The 17924-nt window shown below is 42.6% G+C and overlaps 1 protein-coding gene across 1 annotated transcript; it reads left to right on the top strand.

Annotated features, from left to right (window-relative positions):
• Positions 1-15500: 15500 nt before the first annotated feature.
• On the top strand, positions 15501-17396 carry LOC103798434 (vitelline membrane outer layer protein 1-like). The gene is made up of 3 exons (XM_009070696.1): positions 15501-15668; positions 16299-16393; positions 17111-17396. The coding sequence occupies exons 1-3, from the start codon at positions 15501-15503 to the stop codon at positions 17394-17396; spliced, it is 549 nt and encodes a 182-aa protein (XP_009068944.1).
• Positions 17397-17924: the final 528 nt, after the last annotated feature.

Raw genomic sequence — 17924 nt, 5'->3', positions numbered from 1 at the left:
CCTGCTGCCTGGGGAGTCCTCTTCTTGACCAGCAATGTGAGCCTAGCAAAGGGTAAATATCCCCCAAGCAACAGTGTAGAAAACAAACAAGAAAATAAATCCTGCCTAGCACTGACATGAAAGAAATACCATTAAGCAAATTTTCTGAGATACTTGGCACTTCCCTCTAGCTGCAGCATTGTTCGTGGAGCTGACTGAGACCAAGTGGGCCTGCCTGAGTGCTGGCAACAGGTCTGGCCCGGGTTGCACTTAGGAAACACCCTTTCAGACTGGCATGAGATCTGTTTTAAGGTAGGAATGGGAGGTGAAAGGACATTATGGGGTCAAACAGGGAAAAGAAGAGTAGAAACAGTGGTTTACTTGAGTAACCTTTCAAAAAAAAAACCCAAACAAGCAAATAAAAAAAAAAAAAATCCCTCTGAGTTTCCCTGCTATTGCCAGACCTGGACTAATTATTTAAGTGAATAGTTTAAGGAGCAGGACTTAAACTGTTTGTGCGCCTTGGAATGTCTTCACTTTTTTGCTACACTTCTGTAGGGCTGGAAAGCCTCCCCACTTTGGGTCCCCACTGGTGCATCAGCAGTGAAAACTTGACGTGGGACAGCAGATCTTCAAAGCATCAGCAGCAGCCAGTGCCGTGGCAGCAGCTGGTTGACTCATCACTACTGCTACCCTCTGCAGAGGTGCAGTGTATTGTGGTTAGAACTCTCTGAGATAAGTGCCAAGCAATAATGACCCTCATGGGAAACCCTTCTGCTGCCACCAACTGCAAGGACTTCAACATTTTATGAAGCTGCTTTAAACCCAGACAGTGAATGGGAAAAGGCTTCTTCAGACCTTGTAGAGAACAACAAAGGACTTTGAACACTGTAGGATCATTCACCACCCTACCAGCAGAGGACATGGTTAGAGGACCTGGTGGCAGGACATGTCAGGCCAAAATAAAATAAGCCATTGCCAAGAGCCACAATGGGCAAAATGTCTGTGGCCTCAGGCTGGAAAGTCAGGCTGGGAACACTGTGGTTATTGCAAGGGAAGATTGGGGTGGCTGCATTATGGCTATTTCTGGGGGGAGATATTTCTGCAGTCACTGCCTCCATCTTTTCCTGTCTCCTCTGGCAGCAGCTGGAGAACTGTGCTGACCCATGTCTGTCCCATCCTGCCACCTCTTTGCCAGCAACAGGGTATGTGGAAATGGCAATTACTGTATGGAGAAATGTGGCCCCAGTCAGTGCTTCCAAATATCTCTCTGCCCTGGCATCAACAAGAATAACAGACCTTCATCCATTTATCTCTCTCCCAGCTCTGCCTCTTCCAGCTAGTCTTCTTTTGCAATGGTAAACATCAATGCACACTATATCCTCCTTGTTGGGTCTCAGAGTTGAACTTTGTTGTGCTGCTATGGAGATTCGAGCCATCTACAATTTGTTTTATCAAGGCACATTCATATCCTGTCATATCTAGAGGTGGCATTTTCAGAGGGCTAGCATTTGAATTCTGTGCTATCTACAAGTGAAACTGAATGCCTTGAAATGCCCTGCACAGGGTATTCTCTCATTGATGCTGAAGGCTCAGACTGAATCCTGGTGAGCAAGGACTTGGACTGCATGTGAAAACAAGGGAGAAGAAGCAGCTCTGTCTTACAAATACTGCTTATCCCACAGATCTACACTAGGGACATTTTCCTATTTCCTCTCTCTTGCACTCTTACAGCACCTTTCTCAAATGCCGTACTCGTTTTCTTGGTAACCCAGCCTGCTTCTTTACTGGTACAAATCCTCCTTCTTCTTTACTTCCCACTGTTTCCCTGAAGAATTCAACTTCTATTCCTCCCATGGAGATGGAAGAGTTGTCTACCTTGGCACAGAAATTGCACCACTCACAGGTAAGTGCCTGTGACTACGTTTGAGCTGATGCATGGCAGGAGAGAACAAAACCAATTACCACTCATAGCAATGTCTTAATGACTTTGACACCTGTGCAGTGTGACCAAAGCAGGTGTTCTTCAGAGCTGTGCCATCACCTCTACTATTGTCAGATTCTACCTGGAAGGAAATAAGTGGCAGGGGAAAAGACTGGAACACAACAAAAAGTCACCTCAGTTTTGTTCAGGGGTTGTATAAAATTCTGTGCATCTTTTGATTTCATGAGTCTCTTAAAAAAATCCATTAAAACTGAAGATGACACACCACATGATTTCAATACCAATCCACTAAGCCATCTATTTTCTGAGTACTTCCTTCTCATCTGGGCTATAAAGCTAAGGTCCCAGACCTTGTCTGCTGCCTTACCCTTGTCTCCCATCTCATCAGCTTGTTGTTCCCAGGCTGCAGCAGATCATTCACTTCTTGCAGCAGCACAGCTATCATAACAGCTCCAAGCATCATGGGAGTAAAGAGCCCAGGCTTGATGTGCATTAATTTATGCACTAAGATTTCCCTTTGTCTGAGGAGCTTTTAGCTAGTAGATCCCCCATTGGTAGGAGCCAAAGTCTAATTATATGACAAAATCATGCAGATGTTGCCACAGAAGAGACACACACTGTCAATAGAGTATTTTTCTGCAGTGACTTGCCTCAGTTTGAAGTTTGGAGAGAAAACTGTCTATTTTAAAATAATTATTTCTTTGTCTTGGTAACTGCATCTCGTGTAGAAATAAAGACCTCAGACTTGCTGGTGAAGCTTTTCTGACCAAGGTGTTTGGACCTGAATTTCAAGAAAATTGTGCACTTTGTCCTTCTATACCTTACTGTAGGTGAAGCAGGGACAAAATGACCAAAGCATTGAGGAAATTTCCCAAACCAAATGTTACTCAAGTGAAGTGTGTAGATACCATTTGCAGTGTTCAAAGCACTTCAAAAACCAAGTGCAATCCTACTTGGAGGAGTAGGTAAAGATGAGGGGAAACAGAGGCTGACAGCTAGGGCATTTGTATGGGAGGTTAAGAGTTCATGTCTTCATGGATAGGATTGTTCTATTTTTGTGAAAGATATTTTGGGGAAATGTCCATACATTTCCAAGAAATTGAAAAAAATGCCATATTCCAGCTGCATAAAATTACTGAAAAACTGCACATTCCAGGGAAATCTAGATATGAGGTAGTTTTTGGTATACAGCCTGGGAAGCTGTGAACTGCTGCAGTCTCTGCAGGTGATGATGCAGTGGAAAATCATGGTCTGGGATCAAGGAGAGTTTTCAGAAGGGGTTAATGACATATGAGTAGCTGGCATAGAATACTACTGGGAGTGAAGAAGACTTATACCTGTAGTGTAAATACAATGTATCCACTAAAGTGATAGTAGAGATTCCTCTGGTTGCCCTAAGAACCTCCTCATTAGGCAGAGGGAGGACAAAAATGTGCTTTTGTGCTCCTGATCCATGGAAGCAACAGGAGAAAAGGAGATAACCCCCTGGGTGAGTGATCAGGTGAGTATCTGGGTTTGAGCTGTGGCCTGGTAATAGCACAGCCATTTCTCCTTGGCACATGGCCTGAGCAGGTCTTCAGTGGCCTGTCCTGGCTGTCACTGACATAAGTCTGTGAAAGGGTGAGAAGTTTGCACATCAGCATTTTCCATTAGCAGCTTCCCTCTGCTCACCTCACTGCCTGGCAGGCCTAATGGGGGGTGCTTGTTGGGAGCTTTCTGCAGTTCTGAAGAGCAGTTAACCCTCTTCATAAACCTGGGGTAACCTGAAACTGGCAGAGAATTAAGTACTTGGTGAACAGAACCTTCTGCCAAGGAATGCTTCTGTGTTTGCAAACCCCTGAGCAGTACACATAGGTGCTGGAGTCAAGGCAAGTGCAGTTTCACAGCAAGCAGTGTATAGCTGCATTTTTCTTCCTTTGAGGACATAAGAAGTCCTTGTGATAGCATGTTTTTCCTGCTAAAATTGTATCTACCTTTTGCCAGGACAGAAGTACACATCCTAGCTTCAGGGGAGAATATGCAATGCCTAAATATACTAGCTTTGCCTGACACTTTAGGTTTCTTCCAGGCAAATATTTTCTTAGTTTCAAACTTTCCTTTCAAATATTGCTTCTAATTATTCACTACTATGAACAAGTTCAGATCTTTGCAGACAGCCATTATATCTCCTCTCCAGGCATCAGTTATCTAGACCATAGTGTTTTATCTCTTTTAAACTCTTCCACCAAGCAAGATGCTGGGGGCCTTCCAGCCCTGAGGACCTTGGGACCCCAACCCTAAACCAAACCTCGCCTTAACTATTGCATGGGACAGAAGAATAGTGCTGCTCAAAGTAAGGGGCTTTACTTGCTTATTTACAGAGGATGTTTCTCTTTCTTACTTTTCTCATGTTTTCTCTCCTTGTTGCATGCACAGCCTGTCTCTTTGTGTGCCCATTAAGGCCTGTTAGATACCACACTGAATGCATGACCATTTTTATTGTTATTATTTTTTTACAAAATTTCTCTTCTAGGATTCCACCTGAAATAAATTTCAATTTTTAAGAGGAACTGCAAGATATCTGGACTCAGCATGATGCTAACATTTTCTTCTGGGAAGAGTTATATGCATCATGACTGTGTACAGCCTTGCTAGCAAGGACTGCTGAGATTTCCTACTATTGCTTCTCTAAGGCTGATTTCAGTGGCTTGTGTCTTTTCCAGTCTATAACTATTTGTGCAGAAATTTTCCATTTGTGGTTGCAGTGCCTGACTCAATGCAAAAGTTTTTGTGGAAAGTTTTTGTGGAACAATCATAAGGCTATGAATTCAGGGTGACAGAAAAATTTATGCTGAAATGGCAGCTAACTTTCCTACAGTAGTGATCCCCACTCAGTGGAGGTTTGTGCAACGAATTTACAAATTCAAGTTCTACAAATGCTACAGTGTGCATTGCTTGAGGGATATAGTTCCTTTTAAAAATTACTTAGTAAATTAAACACTCTAAAAGGTACATTGGAAATTCAAGAACTAGTGTAGCACAAGTAACCAATTATTTGTTTGATTTAGTATTTTATTGTAATTCATTTAATACTGAGGGCAAGATGAATTCTGCAAAGTGATGCAAGAAAATGGTTTTTTGAAGAGACCAAAGGTGGCAGGACTGGGAGACAGGGGCCCACTCCAAAAGGATCTGGTCAACAGGAGTTTTAGCTGAGTGCAAAAAAGGACCAGAGCATAGCAAATAGCTGAGAAAGGGAGAATTTTCACCAAGACACTCACTTACTATTTTCTCTGAAATAAGAAACCAAGCAAGAACCCAAGAGAGTTGCTGAAGGGCCAGGTGTGTTTGCTCAGGCATGGTGACACAGTGGCAGCCAGGGACACCCAGACCTGCTGTTTGGCTGCAGCCCACATAAACCTGAAAGAGTGAAGAGAGCCATTGAGAAAGGGCTTTGACCTGCAGAAGATGACATAAACAAACAAACAAACAAACAAAAGGGGCCTGCTTTTTTTCTCTCTCTGCTGTTCCTAAGATCCTTCCTCCTACATCTACATGGCTGCTCCTGCCTGGTGGCACGGACCACCCTACAGGCACTCTCCCTGATATTCTCTTTGCCCCGGTGCTGAACATGAGGGTCTCTCCCATGTCCAGTGTGAGCATGTTATGAGGGATGAACACTGGGGGAAGAAATGGAAACAGCAGTGTCAAGGTTTTGAAGCAGCATGACTGGCAGTACCTAGGTGCAAGGAGAGAGACATCCGCCTCCTCTGTGTGTCTCTTCAATACTATTTCTACCTCCTCAGGACTTTCCTGCTCCCTGCAGCTCTCAGCATCACCTGTGAGAGCATGAACTAGTGGGATGTGGCACATATGCCCCATTTAATGCTAAAAATTTAAGGATGCTGTGATAATTGTTGCTGTTTTTCTCTCCAAGTCTTTTGGAAAGGCACAAAGCAGACGTTGCAAAAGGGACTGAATCTTGTCACCAGGGTCATTGTGCACTGTTCCAGAATCTAGATATGGTCAGTCTGGGATGACTGGGCAGCAAGACAGGGCCTGGGAACTGAAGCTTAAGCCCTGGCTGAGTGTGGATTCTTCCTAGGGCACCTCTGTCATGCCTCCCTTGGTGATTCAAGATGGATTATTTCACACATTCATAGATGGATAGGGCACCTCTGTCATGCCTCCCTTGGTGGTTCAAGATGGATCATTTCACACATTCATAGATGGATCCCAATCATTGGTTGTTTGCACTGATACTCTATGGTCTCAACTTTAGAATGGAGTTTTCTATAAGCAGTTGAAGCTTTGCATGCATTATGATATCCCATGTAATACTTGAAGCTTTGAAATCTAGTCAAGGAAATCTGACACTCAGAGTGAACAGGTTCTTTTGTCTTAAGTCCGTGCACCTTAGTGCCTGACTATTGCATGGAGAAAGGTCACTCCCTTGTTTCACAAGAGTAACTAATATTTGTGGAGCCCTTAAACACCTCAGTGAAGAACACTATGGAAACTCACCAAGAAAACTGGACCTTTCTAAATCAGGGTTTTAACAGAGTGTAAATAATAAATAGGCTGTGCCCCAAACAGCTATCATTGTTTGCAGGTGGCAACCAATTCTTGCTCTTGACATCTATGAGAGTGGTGAGGCCAGAGATGGAGTTTTGGATCAGTGTGTTTTTAGGAGGTAAAGTTAAGCATATAGCAGGTTCAAAATCACAGAATAAATACCTATTTATAACTCAGAAGGGCTAGCCTTCATGTATTCACTCCAATATACTCCCAGGTACAGAATATCTTGGATTAATCTGTGCCTAGCTGGTATTTCTCCCATAGTCATCTGTTGCTGACAGAGACCCCAGAGTAATGCATCAGTAAAGCTGCTGATCTTGCATGATTTATCTTCTGGTTACTCCAAAGGCTCACACATGGTGTGAGTCCAGATCCCCAAGTAAAGCCATTGGGTTCAGATCATTGAGGTTCACACCATTTTGTGACAAGGGAGAACTGAAGCCATGCCAGGACCAGAAGCTTAAATGCTTTGTTGCATCAATGTACCTTGTAACATCAATTCCAGTATGGCTAACTGTAGTCAACAGAGTCTGCTCCATGGTAAATTCTCTGGATCAGCATGACTGCCTGTGAAGAATTCTTGAGAGAGAGAATTTTGCTTGAGTTGCCCTATCAGTGCAAATATTCAGACTGCAGTGGCCAGCAGTAATCACACATGGTAGTTCCCTATGACCATCAGTTATTCCTGCCTTTCTGTGGACTGAAAGGAGATTGTAATTACACATGCAGGTTGTCTGGAAGAACATGGATTCTCTCCCATTGGTCTTTGCCTTAGGGTGATAGCCTCAAGACTCCTTGTCAAAATGTGCAGCATAGTAGAGACTATCTCATTGCCTGGTTCTGGGTGTAGATCAGGGTGCAATATTTATGAACCTTGGAGTCATGGCTTAAGTATTTTCCACCAGCACCTGAATCACCTTGGGAGATGGAAAATTCTGTCTAAGAAAAGGTCTTTTCATATATTCAACACTTTTAGACATTTGATGGCAAGGAAAAACATACTCTCTCCTTTCTTTTCATCCTCCTCTTCACCTGTGTTCAGGATCTGTCAATAAAGCCCATTTTAAAAAAAAAAGGTAACTTTGAATGATCTGGTATTTATCAAAATAATCTACAAATGTTCAATTTTATTTTCAGAGCTTTTGCACAATCTTTTTCTTTCCTTTCCTCCTTCCTCCTTCCTTCCCCAAACCTGAGTAGACCTCAGTCTGTTCTTTTTGTCCCAGCATGCTTGAGCTAGCACACAAAGCCACCCTGCCACTGCAGGCATGGCCAAAATCAAGCCACAACACATGCTGCTATTTTCCACAGGGCAGGTAAAGAGAGAGGAAAGGAACTGAGGAGGATGGTCGAGATCCACCAGTAGGAGCTTGGGGAAAGTGGCATCAGTGACAAGAGCAGTTGAGAGATCCCAGCTCTCTGCAGGTGATCTGCAGAGGGCAGGAGCCTGTGAGGGTCTGTGGGACACTCTGAGACTGAAGGACCCTTGCTGGCGCAGTAGTTAGCACCAGACAGTTTTCCACAGTCAGGTGGTGAGGACTGGCTTGTCTCCTTGCTGATCAATCTGCATCCCAATTCAGATTATGCTGTAACTAGTGACAGTCTGTCCCCACCAAAGGAACCACTTGGTTTACTGGAGAAGAAACCCTGATATGCACTAGCATGTATGCAATATATAAAACCAAGGGAGTGTGACCCTAATGAGGAGCAAGGGGATGGATCACTTTGGAAATGACATAACACTTATTTTCAGGGGTCTGAACAACCTTTTGGCTGTGATTAAGACTAGATTTCCGGAGATCTTTCCCCAATGAATTTTCAGAATAAGTTGCTGGAGTTTTCTTATGTGAAGTGATCTTTAGCTGAAGATTTGTAGTGGGTGTAAACTGGCATTTGGTCTCTGACTGTCTGTAAATCTGCACTACAGGAGGGTTTGTCTCTTCTTTTTTCTTTTTTCTTTTTTTTTTCTTGGTTAATTAGCAATTTGAATCAATGGCAAAAAAATGGCAAAAGCCTGATCCAATTGTAGAAACACATATCGAGCCATGTTCCACAGGAGACTATTCTAGGTCTGAAATTACTCGATATTTTTGTTAATGACTTGCACAGTAGAATAGAGAGTTTTCTTATTAAATTTATAGATGTCATCAACAGGGGAGACAGGATAGAGGATGGGGATAGAATTCAAAATAAGCACAGGTGCAGAATATTACATTAACATGAGAATAGCCACCTTGAAGAGAGTTGAGAGAGAGTGACTGGTGAGGCAGCAGTTCTACAGAAGAGGGGTCCAAGTTGCACCTTTGCTATCTAATTGGGTGTTTTAACTAAATAAGCAAGTAGAAAGCTTCCACCTTTCAAGTATCATGAAGCAGTGGCAAGGTCTATGTTGAAATGCTGTTCAAAATAGCACTTGACCAGTTTAGTACAGTCCAGAAGAGATTAGCAAAAGTGATGAGAAGTCTGTAAAACAGTGTATACAGGATTAAACCTTCAGAAAGAGTCAAGTGTCAGTACCAAATGAGACAATACCTTGATTTTTATTCTCACCCATTGGTGTCCTATATTCTGGGCAGAAATGAACTGAGTTGTCTGCTCTAGATTTATCTGCAGGTCCCAGCTGTTCTCTTCACAGCTTCCTTTCACCTCCTTCCAGCACACCTGGACTGCAGCCAGACAGCACCTCTCCCCATCCCTGACTTACACTGTACAATCCTGCCTGAACAGATAGTCCTACTATTTTAACTCCCATTCTCTAGTCCTTATTTGTAAACCTCCTCTCCTGCTAATTCTAGCCTCTAACACAGCCTTGAGAAATGGAAGTGAATGTCTCAGTGCAAAGAGTGTAAACAACCATGAGACACAAGTAAAAATACTTATTTGGTAGTGCCCATGGTCTCTGCTTTCTTTCTGCTCAGCAGGTTTCTTAAGGATATTGGATTTACTTGCTGGTCACCCTATGCAGGTGGAAATCACAATGAGATCTCAATGCCAAGTGGACACTTTATGTGTTTTCTGGTCTTGTATGGGCAGGTAATGCTGAAATGAATTTAGTATGAAGGAAGAGGGCAGGGGTCCTCTATCAGTGTAGCAGGTCATAACCTGAGCATGATACAACAGTATCACACAGCTGTGAAAATGACAGGAATCATACTGGAATGCTTAAACGAAAGTGCAACCTTCAAGCCATGCCGAATAATCCTTCTTCTTTCCTTGACATTTTGGTTCATCTTAGTGGGGATATTGGGTACAGTTCTGGATGAAGAAATTCAAGGAAGGTGCAGACCTGGTGATAGAGGAGAGGATAAAAATCTCCAAACCAACCCCACAAGCACCATTTCTAGAAAATTATGTAAGTAGCAGGACTGAAAGAACTGAGGTTATTTATTGAGAAGACAAGACTGAAGAGGGATGTGAAAATAGTTTTTTTTTTGTAGGGAAGAAACAAATAAACTATACTATTATAAATATCCAAAAACCCAGTAGTCTTACATTTCAGGAGCTGTTAGGACAGGCAGTACAACAGTAAGGACAGCTGAGCACTGGATAGTCTTGTTTACGTGATCTGCAGTGTGTTTATCTTTGAAAGCTTTTAAACACAGTTTGGACAAACACCCTTCATCCTTTAGGAGCACTTAGCTGTGGACTGATCCTGCTTTAGTACTGCATCATGAATGATCATGAATGTTTCTTCAGGTTCTCTAATTTAGATTGATTTATAGAGAGGATTGTTCTGCAGCACCCTGAAAAAAAATGAGCAGTTTTGGCATGCTGACTTCCAGATAGGAATTGGAGACTGGAAGAAATTGAGTGCAGGGCAATTAGTCTTTCATGAGAATGTGTTAAAACAATATTAGTAATTGTAAACAAAAATTACAATGAGCAAATAAAGAATGAGGCCATAGAAAGAGGACATACATAATTCATAGATGAAGGAAACTAGTTCTATTAATATACAGAAATAAAAAAATGTGAGAAACTGTAAAGATTCTAATTTATGTTTTAAAAATACTAATGGGTGCTCTGTCTAGTGGATGGGATAACTAAAATGTCTAAATTTCCAAGGAAAAGCGTTTTTGAAAGCTGGGGATTACAAGCAGGTGGGAAACTGCATGAAAATAAGTTCACAAGAGGAGCACCACCTTGTCATGGAGGTCTTCTTCACATCCCAACACTAATGTGAAACTATCTCCTCTTACACCTGAGAAATGGCTGTACTTAGTTTGTTGCTTGTTGTAAAACTTCTTTCTCTGCTCATTCATCTAGAATATCCTGGCTCTTGTCTCACTTCTGACGACTCTCACTTGTATTTTTCCTGCTATTCTATTTTCTATTCATCTGAGTCAATTTAGCAAATGAGAAAATGAAGACCAGACAGCACATAATTTGATTACTCATTTTCTCTTAAACATTTGCCCATATTACTGAAAACTAATTCTCATTCAACACTATTGTTTTTAGCCTACAAAAGCCTAAAGAGAGTATGGGGTTATAAAACTAGTCCAGATGGGGATCATGCTTCCTTGTAGTCAGCAGAGATGAATGGGTATTTTTAGGGAGAGGTTCACATGCTATTGCTGAGCAGAGCTTATACAGAGCCAAGGCCTTCGCTACTTTTCGCACTGCCACACTGGTGAGGACGAGGAAGCTGGAGGTGCATGGGAGATTGGGACGAGGCACAGATGGGACAGGTGACCCAAACTGACCAAAGGGATATTCCATACCATATGACATCATGCTCAGTATATGAAGTGGAGGAAGAAGGAGGAAGGAGGAGATGTTTGGAATGATGGCCTTTGTCTTCCCAAGTAACCATCACATGTGATGGGACCCTGCTCTCCTGGAGATGGCTGAACACCTGCCTGCCCATGGGAAGCAGTGAATTAATTCCTTGTTTTCTTCTCCTTGCATGTACAGCTTTTCCTTCCCCTTATAAACTGTCTTTACCTTAACCCATGAGTTTTCTAGCGTTTACACCTCAATTCTCTCCCCAGTCCTGCTGGTGGGGAGTGAGCAAGCAGCTCTGTGGTGCGCGGTTTCTGGCTGGGTGTAAGGAATTAAAGAATACCTTGCCTGTTAATGCCACAAAAGGGATTCACCCTAAGACGTGCTAGCCACCAAGGCAACTTGAGATAAGCACAAAAGAGACGAGTTTATGCTAATTCCAGGCCTGGTGGAGGCAGATCTGGTTAGCACATCCTGATTAACATATCTAAACAAAAACCCCACTGTGGCAAACTGTATATGCATATCAAAGATCACCTTGGACAGGCAGTATCTGCGACCACAGGACCCCCCACCCTGGGCCTACTTCACTTCACATGTAAATTAGGAATACACCTCCACAGAGACCCAGAATTTGGACTGTATAAAGGTGGTACCCTGAGATGAGCAAATCAGGACCCCCACGATCCAGAACAACTTAGGACCCCCACCATTGAGAAGTCCAGGGTGAAGAAGGAACAATGGGACACTGCTGGATCCATGGGTGGTGACGCTCTCTCCTTTCGGTCTCTCTAATGAGAAGATTGCGTCAACAGAAATTTCTTTCACTTCTCACCCAAAGGTCTTACTGGCAACTTAACAGATGATCTATGAGCAGATGCAGTCCCTGGACTTTAGTCTAAGATGAAAACTCTCTCCTTTGAGCACACAAAGAAGATTTCATGTTAGAGGAAAGCTCTTTTTTTTTTTTTAAATAAAAATCCACAGAATGGAATAGAGAAGTTCTTGCTTTTGAGTTATAGCCATAAGTGTACAGTGCTTGCCATTTGTTTTTGTCCCTTGGCAAACCACCATACTAGACCCCTCCCTGCTCTGGAAAACTTCTGCTGTGAACTGAATCCTGTGAAGAAAGGAGAGTAATATGAATAGCTGTAAGTTGTGATGCAATGTTCCTTTCTACTTCTGTGTTTTGTTGATAAACTTCAAACTTATAAATTAGTGTATTTCATCTTGGGCAGGGAATTCTATGAAACACATAATAGAGGACGTGAAAAGAACTGATTTTCTCTGTCTGCCATAAAGGTTTTGAAAATGCCCAATACTTAAAATATTATAGAATTAAAAGCCAGAAATTACTCTAGTGCATGACTTTCTTCGGAATACAAAGAGTACCATGCTGAAATACTTCAGGGCCACCAGAAGCAAGGTGGAGGTACATGGGCTATGAATGAAGATCTGAGCCATGGAGACTGAAAAGAGTGTGAGAAAATTGAAGCAGGTATGGTTTTGCATGACTTCACAGTCTATCCTATGCCTTTCCAAAGTTGTAGGAAATGATTGGGCAGCCCAGTGTCCCAAGTGATCTCTGTCCTTTGGGCAGCAAAAGGTATACACGAATGTATATAAGAATATAAGAAATGCAACACACAACACGGCCAAATGAAGTTTGCGTTCCTAAGTCTGTGGTATTTTCCAGAATAAAAATCAGAAATTAATGTACTTTAAAGAGCTACTAATATATTTTTTCAATGACATCATAAAGTAAACAAACTGTGTTTAGTATATGTTTTTATATGTTCTAGGCATAAATTTATTTTCCATATTCCACATAGATTCTAAATATGCCATATCATCAAAATAGTAATTTTATAAAATTAATATACTACTTTATAGTATATTAATCTGGTTATTTAAAAAAATAATAATAAAGAAGTATTTATAAAAGCTGAAAAATAATGGCAAAAGTTTTATGCTCCTCTGCCTGCAAAAATAATTGCATTAAACTGGATGAATAATGAAAGGATGAAATACTCTGTATCATCATGGTTTTACTGTAGTCATGTTTCATTAATCAAATTCATCAGTTTTTCAATTTTCTCTAAAACTCTTCTGACATCTTCAAGGACATTAAAGTACAGGAGAGAGAGGGAGAAAGCAGGATACATGTCTCAGTAAGAGATCTGGACCTCACCATTGTAGAGGTTTTTATTTTGGTAGCTTATGTATGCTGATCTTAGGAAAATTTTGAGGCATCTAAGCAAAATTAGCACCATTACATGGTAGCAAAAATCAATGTCTTCTCTGCTTTGTGTTTATTAAGTACTATCTAAGTCACGTACTGTGAAATCGACTTCAAAATATCTCACATTTGACACCCCAGGTTACCAGGTAGTTTGGTTATGAATGGGGAAAATTATACTTCCCAAGTCCCAGAGTGATAGTACTTGTTCTGGGCTTGAGTTTTCTTATGGGCCTCTGCAGTGTGCATGAGAGTCATTTCTCATGGCCAAATCCCTGAAGGTGGCCTCACCACTCCCCTGTGTGCTGTGGGCTCACTGTGCCCTGGGATCCTTTCTGAGGCTGGGAAAAGACAAGAACTTTATGATTAGAGGAGGGTCTGAGAGGAAGTGTGTTCTGCTAGGCTGTGGATTTGCATCACTGCTGCCAGAGGTTAAGTGGCCAGGGGTGACAGGTTTGGGCCAGCAAAGAAGTCAATGTGGGGATCCTGCTGCTTCTTTTGCAGTCTTAACCAGGTCCCAGCTTTTTCTTTCTGACTCCATCTGCTCCTTTCTATTCATGTGCAGCCAAGGGCAGATCTGAGTGTCCCTGGCTACCACTGTGTGACCTTACCTGAGCAAACACACCTGGTTTGCCAGATGTGATTGCATGGTCCTTGTGGAGGAAAAAAAATGTCTCTTCTAGGTTTTGACACCCCTTTGGAGAAGTAAAATAAAGGTTCTGGTTTAAAAAGGATAATAGGCGGTGCTTCCATCATGTTCTCTTTTGTTGCCTTCCACGGAAAGGTTCATCCAACTACCCATCATTTCAATTTGTATATATTGCCACAGAGCACTGAAAAGCTTGAGAGTATAGAGTTGAGGACGGGAAAAGCAATGACACCTCTTAATGGAGGAGGAACAGAGAGAGCAGAGTGCAGATTAGAAGAGGAATCTGGAAGTAGGAAATTCTTTGTCTTCTGATAGTTCAAGATTTGGCACTCCATCTTGCTATATAATCCTGAGGCTCAAGATGCTTCTCTAAAATGTATTATCTTTGCCTACTGAACAGAGAAACAGCTTCTGTCAGACACTGCAAGTCTGATCAAGGGCTCTGGGGAGCGTTGGTTAAATCTATCTTAAGAAAATCTCAACTCCAGGGTGCCAAATTCACCTCTCCCTGCATTGTGACCTCTTCAAAGACTGTGCCCTCAGGTCCAGTATCACCTTTCTGGAAAACCTGCCTTCTAGCTTGCCTCCCAACAGCACCTAGCTCAGTGATCCTTGAGAATCACTGTGGGCATCCCAGCATGTCTAGCTTCACTTAAGCTTGTTGCAAAGCAAAGAACACCATTTTCCCTTGAGATAAAAATGATGGTAAAAAAAAAAAAAAGACATTAAACCCATAAATTACCTACATATTTGTTGAGCTTACCAGGAATCCTAGTAAACCAAGGGTGTTGGGAGACACAGGGCTGGAGTTTACTCATGCTTTGTTCCAGACCAGGTCCCTTGTGTTTCTTCATGTGGTTTGACCTGCCTTGACAGACATCCAGCAATAGCTGAAATGATGGCAAAATTTACTATTAGAAGGTAACATCTCCATGGACAAATATCTATATAGCCAGAAGCAGAAATTGATATTAAGCTTCCACCGTGAGGACAGCAAGGAGCACATAGGTCTTCCTATAGCCCTTCAATAATGCTGGATACACCTACAGACACAGCATCTGCTGCAAATGATGGTAAACTCCCAGAGGAGCTCCTCATGGGCACTGTGAGCAGGTCAGCAAGTGCTGTGTCACTGCCTGAGTGGAAACTATTGTTCTGGTAGTGTTTGTCAATGGACTGGTGGGGAAAGACAAGCTGTTTTGGCTGGACTGGCTGTTGAACTCCCAGAGGAGCTCCTCATGGGCACTGTGAGCAGGTCAGCAAGTGCTGTGTCACTGCCTGGATGGAAACTATTGTTCTGATAGTGTTTGTCAATGGACTGGTGAGGAAAGACAAGCTGTTTTGGCTGAGTATAAATTCCCCTGTCCATATATCAACAATCTTTCAGCAGGTGCAGAGTACAAGAGATGAAGCTCCTCATGCCAGCTACACTCATTCTGCTCCTCCTCTGCACCCCAGGCTCGGGGGTGCGTGAATACACCTCTGTCCTGACCGTGCCAAATGGAGGCCACTGGGGCAGGTGGGGCAGTCAACAGTTTTGTCGCTATGGCTATGCCAAAGGATTTGCATTGAAGGTAAAATTTTCTCCATTTCCTATCACCTCCTATCCCTGCATCCTGGTTTACATCCATCTCCCAGGGAGCATCTCCTCTGGAGTCCAAGGAATTTCTGCAGACTTTTTCCTCTTCTTTAGTATGGTACTTGGTACATAAAACTATGAGTCTTCTGCCAAATATTGCTACTATGGGTATATCAGAAAAGAAAAATACAAATTTTTTTTTTTTGCTTTTAGGACAAGAGGTCTCACATTGGATACAGGAAAAAAGGAGCTACTGACAGAATTCTTTTGCTCTCAGGAAAGACATGTGCTGGCAATTGCACAGTCTGCATGTTGCTGAGATAAGCCATGTCAGTGCCAAAATATGCTGCTGGAGTCAGGAAGAGAGTTATCCTCCACCAGTGTCTTTCCTGGGACTCTGAGTCTCTGCCTTACATATTGGGTTAGAAATAGTTAGAAAACACAAAGAACATGTTAGAAGGGTTATATGGTTTCTCAGTGACAGGCATCAGTTCCCATGTGCTTCCCAAGACTTTTTCTCTTTCTTAATGTGTAGAGGAGTTGGGACTGTTTATGATGGGCAGAACTTTCCCTGGGTCTTCTCCCCCTTGCCTTTACCTCTGTTGCTGTGTGACTTGTATTGCAGGTGGAACCAGCCCAGTTTGGAAAAGATGACACTGCTCTGAATGGCATACGCCTGCATTGTCAAGATGACTCGATCATTGAGTCCTTGGTAGGGAGGTAAGTAACACCGTGGTTTCTCTCCTGTTTGTCATATAGCAGCTCACAAAATACCCTTAAGTGTCACTATTTAGTGGGGTCTCTTCTTTGACTTGCTTTGTATGCATAGTGCTGTAGTATAGTGAATTTAAACAGGTGGTTGAGGGTTGTGCCTATTTATTTTTAGAGTAATTAAACACAGTTACCTCACATTACTGCTTTCTGTTTGCCCTGAAATTTCTGCAAAACATGGTGAACAGCTAAAGGGTGATCCCAGGGATAGTCTCTTTCTTTGGCAATCTGCAACTCATGGGGCAAATGTGAGAAAAGGGGTTTCTAACCATACATTTAGAAACTGGTTGGGTGAAGCATAGACCCTGCTGCAGGGAACAGTACTGCCCCTCTGCATGGCAGAGTCTGTGCTTGTCGCACATGTCAGAGATGCATCATAAAACATGTGCTCAGACTGCCCGTGGAGTTTCCATCAGAACCACAGCTATCCAATCTCAGATTTCATGGTGTTTTCCTCATGAGATATCAATCAACAGAAAAGTACATCCTTGGAAGGGAAGGAGAAAAAAAGGGGAGAAAGTAAGGGGCCCCAGACTACAGCAGGATGCTGTGCTGGTTGTGGTGGCGAGCAAGTAAGTATTAAGTTTCAGAGCAGCATGACAAGGAGAAGGAGCAATTCCCAGCAGTTCACAGAGCCCAGACATTCTTCTGTCTGCTTTTCGTCAGGTGGGGTGCCTGGACCAGCTTCCAAGTTTGCCCTGGAGGATACTTGATCTCCTTCTCACTGAGAACAGAGCAGTCCCAAGGAGGAGGTGATGACACAGCAGCCAACAATATTCAGTTCAGATGCTCAGATGAAACTGTGCTAATAGGTGATGGACTGTCGTGGGGTAGCTTTGGCCCATGGAGCAAAAGCTGCAAGATATGTGGTCTCCAGACCAAAGTAGAGTCCCCACAGGGGCTTCAGGATGACACAGCACTCAACAATGTGAAGTTCTTCTGCTGTAAGTGAGCACGTACTCCATCTTCATCACTGCCTACACATCCCATACCCATTGCAAATGAAGTATCAGTAAAGCTTTGCTCTAGGTTTATACTGGGACATTTGCCTGCTTGCATCTTGTCATACTGGTCAATGCCTTAGATGATGACAGCTAATGCAATGTTAGCATAGCTGCCCAGTTACTGAAATATATTATGTTCACAAGAATCTTTGTATCATGTTCTGCTGATATGTTGCTGTGAAAATGCCCAATCTCTGACAATTGCTCAGGGCTGACAGATTTCTCAGCTTTCTTTTTCTCTGACTGGCCAGACTCTTTGAGGTTTGCTCTTCCTGCTTTCCCCTTATTTGAACTATTATTTGATTTGTTGACATGACAAACAGGGAAAAATGGGTATTAGTTTGAATCTATTTGAGGTCTGTGACCAAAGCAAAAATGGCCACTGAGAGCTAAATGGGGTGAAACAGAAATTTGGGTGGGCTCATGAGAAACATCAAAAGTTTGCTGTCATTGTCCACTCCTGACTTAAGTTGCCT

The sequence above is a fragment of the Acanthisitta chloris genome, unplaced genomic scaffold (assembly GCF_000695815.1).
Source record: "Acanthisitta chloris isolate BGI_N310 unplaced genomic scaffold, ASM69581v1 scaffold630, whole genome shotgun sequence".
NCBI classification, from domain to species: Eukaryota; Metazoa; Chordata; class Aves; order Passeriformes; family Acanthisittidae; genus Acanthisitta; species Acanthisitta chloris.
The sequence above is the reverse complement of the archived record's forward strand: the minus strand, read 5'-3'. Positions and strand labels throughout refer to the sequence as shown.

What these genes read in the sequence shown, in the direction of transcription:
- LOC103798434 (XM_009070696.1), top strand. Translation starts at nt 15,501, where the DNA reads ATGAAGCTCCTCATGCCAGCTACACTCATTCTGCTCCTCCTCTGCACC. An exon ending in CCAAAGGATTTGCATTGAAG is followed by an intron (nt 15,669 to 16,298) that starts GTAAAATTTTCT and finishes CTTGTATTGCAG; the next exon opens with GTGGAACCAGCCCAGTTTGG. An exon ending in ATTGAGTCCTTGGTAGGGAG is followed by an intron (nt 16,394 to 17,110) that starts GTAAGTAACACC and finishes GCTTTTCGTCAG; the next exon opens with GTGGGGTGCCTGGACCAGCT.